At 40.1% G+C, this 4,534-nt stretch overlaps 1 protein-coding gene across 1 annotated transcript; it reads right to left on the bottom strand.

Annotated features, from left to right (window-relative positions):
- Nucleotides 1-1,133: 1,133 nt before the first annotated feature.
- Nucleotides 1,134-4,306, bottom strand: edn2 (endothelin 2). Its single transcript, XM_061093110.1, has 5 exons — nucleotides 4,141-4,306; nucleotides 3,394-3,547; nucleotides 3,126-3,239; nucleotides 2,433-2,510; nucleotides 1,134-2,322 (listed from the first exon to the last, which is right to left on the bottom strand). The coding sequence occupies exons 1-5, from the start codon at nucleotides 4,208-4,210 to the stop codon at nucleotides 2,226-2,228; spliced, it is 513 nt and encodes a 170-aa protein (XP_060949093.1). The 5' UTR covers nucleotides 4,211-4,306; the 3' UTR covers nucleotides 1,134-2,225.
- Between the last annotated feature and the right edge of the window lie 228 nt (nucleotides 4,307-4,534).

Below are 4,534 nucleotides of genomic sequence, written 5' to 3'. Positions count from 1 at the left end.
CTACAACTGCATGTATTTATTCATTACAGATTTCTCATCAAATCCATTGATATGTTTAATGACTCTAGCCTTTTTCAGCGGGAGTAAGGACTCTTCGGAGCACCTAAATGGTGTTTTGTGTTCTTGCAATTCTTTTGTTTGATGTCACAATACATATTGCATCATCTGGCAATAGTTTTACGTTATACTTTTACCTCCCAATACTTTTCATCTACTTTTCCTTCTAAGAGAGAAGAGTAGAGCGCGCAGTTAGGGTCTCAGATAATTTATTCTCGAGCCCAAGACAAAACCAACCGAGCCTGATCTGATCCCGACAGGTATTCTGTTTTTTTTGTCTGTACCCGACCTGAGCCTGATTGAGGAGATGTAAGCTGCACTTACTTTTTGTTATCATGTCTTTCATTTAAAAATATGCCTCCAAACCAGCCCTGCTGCCTGACAGGCTCTTTTTGGGTATACATACTCTAATACGTTGCACATCTCTGCTTATCTCCTTCCAGTGCAACTCCACAGCATGGATCAATTTATTGAGTGAACCTGTGAATTGGGTTTGAAGTACGCTGATATAGCACCACTCCTCAATAGGCATGGTGATATATATTAAAGTGAACTTGAACAAATTGTTAGACCAAGAGCTCTTTCTTGTACACAGGACAACTGCATGGATTCAATTGATAGCACACTTGATGAAATGATGATGTTGCATGATGGGAACTGGAAACGTTTGTGATATAACGCAAAAGTATTTTGAAAGAATGCAAAAGTATTGTAAAATACTCAGAACTTCACCTATATCCTCGTCACACAAACCTGTATTATTTACTTTGATTACTTTCCAGCATTCATCAGGCTTTTATGTTTATCTATCACATGCTGTGTAAAGTCATATAACATATGCATGTTCCAGGAGGAAATTCAGTATTTTATCCCAAAATAGTTTGACAGTTTGTGTCGTAGTTTGTCATATCAGTATTGGAAAAGCTAAAATTATAGTTCACACTGTTTTATGCCATTTGTAAATTAAGATAAGTGACACAGCAATGATTATGGCATAAATCAAATAATGAAAACACAATTGGACCAAAGAATATTTTCTTTCCCTTTTATTTTCTCATACACAATTCAGCGGATCATTCACAAAAATATAAATACATGTTGGAATAAGTTAGAGAATAAATAAATAAAATCGTTCAACAGTAAACAGTAAGCTTGTGAAGTATCCATCATGCACGGCACTGAAGATGAGTATTTGAGTCACATGAGTTACACTGTCCATGTGTATCACTTCCTGATCTCTGAAGTCAATGGATGCAGAACTAATGCAGAGAAGGTAAATGTGAATTTGTCAGAGGGAGAAAAACTGTTGTTGCATTTTTTTACAGGCAGCACATCAGTGAAACTCTTAACTTCAATCAAATATTAAAGAGGAGCTATGCAGTAAACAAATACACCAACACAATTGCCCTTCTAGACCAAGTATAAAGCTGATTGTTTGTTAAGTAAATCCCAAAGTTGTGGCCTTCAGTTCACCGTAGCAGTGTGTGTCGGCAAGATGACATCTTCAAGTAAGCTTCATAATTAAAAAGCTGTTGGCTAATTTGCCATAAACAGCAGTTTTCTGCTCTGATACAGAGGAATGTTAAACCAAACCAAAGGTCAGCAAATAAAGAGCAAATAAATAGTTCCAAAGACATTTGAGTAAACATAGAAAAAGTAAGTAGAGTTTATACAGCTCTGGAATATGTAATGATCCTATCATCCTCAGTGCAGATAAGTTATGGATCTAAAAGTATCCTAATAGATGAGTCAACCCAGAGCTTTGTCCACAGTAACCAAACAACTGGTGAGCATTTGGTCATCGAAGACTTTTCTTGATGTGGTTGCTCAATTGTCCCAAAGTCAGTTCCCATGTCATTGGTTTCGATAGATCCTTCCTTTGCATATAGATCGTTATGACGTTCGGAAAGGTTCAAGCAGAGTTCAAGAAATGACTCTTAACGTCTCCACCCAGCATTGTTCCTTTCATAAGACTTGATTTCTATCTTGATGATCGCACGAGTTTGTTGATCAGAGGCTTGATCCACGTGCTTCCCTGTGCCTTCAGGTAAGAGTCTTGAAATGTTGTAGAACCCTGGTGCCAGGCACTGAAGGCCGCTGGAGGAGTCCCCTGTCCATGATTTTGAATCCACGACAATGAAACCCCTTCTGGTTTTCCTTTCAGTCTTCTATCTCTTCGTTCTACACTTGAGCATTTTGAGTAAAGCTATGCTCTTGTTTGATGACACTACTTTTGCGATGGCCATGTTGGACTTGACCACAGATCTGCAGGGGAAAAAAACAAAGAACAGCAGGTTAGAGGTTTGTCACATCTTTAAAATAGCCACCAAACATATGGATTTAAAGGTACATCTGTAAATTATTTTTCAATTCACCTGAAGGATTGCAGTAGTGTGTTGCTGTTTCCAGATTTTACTGAGGACCCCAAAACATCAGTGCTTGGGTTCTGAGAGCTGTGGACAGAGAGAACAACAGCATTAAAACAAGGACATGACCCTCCAAGTACCTCAGGGAATTAACGTGGGTTGTGTCTTGCATTATCATGTTCCTTGAAGCAAAGTTAGTTTAGGGTTGCCTGAAAAAATTCCTTTGAATTCCTAGCTAATATATTTTTAGATGGGCAGAAATGCAGGGCGTGCCTCACAAACCGCCACCTAGGATAAGATCTAGAGATGGTTACTAATCCATTCTGGCAGTTTTGTGGCGGCAGTTACTGTAAGGAAGTAACAAACACTCTAAACTTTCCTAAAATAGCAGCTCTGTTAATAAACATTTGTGATTCCTTTCAAGGCTTCTAGGGAAATGCGGGCCATTCCCTCCGCTGCGACTGCTACCCTCATAATGTTGTAACATTATCACAGATTGAATCATTTGTGCCTCCTCACTGACTCGTCCCTTACAACAACATACTGCTCAGGCTTGTTACACTTGACTAAAAGTGGAGAGAGACAGAAAAGCTACTAGGATAATATCTAGCATCCAAAGGAAGCTACCTGAGGGGAACGATTCACTGTGGTGTAGGTCTAGGTGGATGGAAAAAAGAAAAGTTAGAAGGGTAGAGGGCTCACCTGTTATGACAGAAACTGGTGCAAGTGTTATCCGAGGAGTTGCTGCACTTGCAACGGTCAGTTGAACGGCGGCGGCGAGACGGGGGACTTCCCAATCCATAGGGAAGCAGTTTACTGTTAAAGGAAAATTAAATGTATCAGCAACAACTCTGGTGAGAGGGTGTAGAAATCAGGCATTGGATAAGAAATAATCCCTGATTGCTGCTGCGTGTTCGGGTCAGGGTGTTAGGGGCTAGATATAAGGATCTGAACAAATCAGCAGCCTCACCTTGGCGTGTTGACCCAGATAATATCCAGGTGGCAGAAGTAGATGCATTCTTTATCATCCCAGCTGTTACAGGAGCAGCGTTTGGTCCTGACATGCTGTGAATGTGGAGCCTGAGCTGGCAGCTCTGCCCGCTCTGATAAGGGGTGTCCACAACCTAGAAAAACACAAAAGATCCACAGATTAAAAAGCGCCAACTAATCCTTTGCTTTATGACTGTGCAGTCCATGATCGTCACACAAACTCACTCTGCCAGCTAACACCCATCAGTGTGTCTCAAACAAATGTGGCTGTGATTACTCTGGAAGCTTTTTATCATGTAAGCCAAAGAAACTGAACCCAAGTCAAACAATCCTGCAAGTTCAAGGTGGTTGTTGTAGTAATCCTGTGGTAAGAAGGTGATAATTCTTCAATAAAAGGTGGGTAACTTATTAAAGTAACTGGAAAGATGCGCTATCGTATTGCATCTGCAGATGGTCAAATTAAATCATTTAGTTTACGATGTGAAAGCATTTTAAAGTTTGAAATCTTTTATTGTTGATAATGAAACATTGCTCAGCAAATTCTAACCAAAACACTAAAACCCTTATTTAAACAGACCATAATTAATAAAGAACTGGTATATACGATTAATACAACCCAATGTAATATATTTTGAAAGCAAAGTTTAGTTGGATTAAATTTAATTTCACTCACTAAAAATGGTAATGTAATCACAGCTGCTTTAAAAAAAAAAGACAAGTCTCTCACCATGTTGCAGAGTGATGCAGATGATGGTTAAAGTCATCAGGGTCTTGCACACAAACGAATCCATCCCCATCCTCGATGTCTGTTGTTGAGATGTTGAAATGCAGCAGCTGTAAGTTCACAGTCTCCAGGAGTTGCAGACAAGGCTAAAAGGTCTGGTGTGTTGAGGCAGGAGAGCAGCAACAGGTGTTTGTGTTCATGTCCCTACCAGGACGTCTTCTTATACCCCCCACTCAGTGTGTGATATCACCATGGCCCCTCCCACCTTTGTTTTCTCATTTGTCTATGCAGAAAAATGCTGTTACACAACACACACATACTCCACCTGCCCTCCTCGCATTCCAGCACTGACCTCAGTGTACAGTTGTGTCAGCCCCTCCTACTGGCCAAGATGAGC

The sequence above is a fragment of the Limanda limanda genome, chromosome 19, assembly GCF_963576545.1.
Source record: "Limanda limanda chromosome 19, fLimLim1.1, whole genome shotgun sequence".
In the NCBI taxonomy this organism is placed as follows: domain Eukaryota; kingdom Metazoa; phylum Chordata; class Actinopteri; order Pleuronectiformes; family Pleuronectidae; genus Limanda; species Limanda limanda.
This window is presented reverse-complemented; position numbering and strand designations above follow the sequence as displayed.

Bases quoted from the DNA above. Each gene is read 5' to 3' on its own strand.
- edn2 (XM_061093110.1), bottom strand. From the start codon at position 4,210: ATGGGGATGGATTCGTTTGTGTGCAAGACCCTGATGACTTTAACCATC. The intron at 3,548-4,140 runs GTGAGAGACTTG...GTGTTTTTCTAG, and splicing joins CTGCATCACTCTGCAACATG to GTTGTGGACACCCCTTATCA. The intron at 3,240-3,393 runs GTGAGGCTGCTG...TTCCTTTAACAG, and splicing joins ATCTGGGTCAACACGCCAAG to TAAACTGCTTCCCTATGGAT.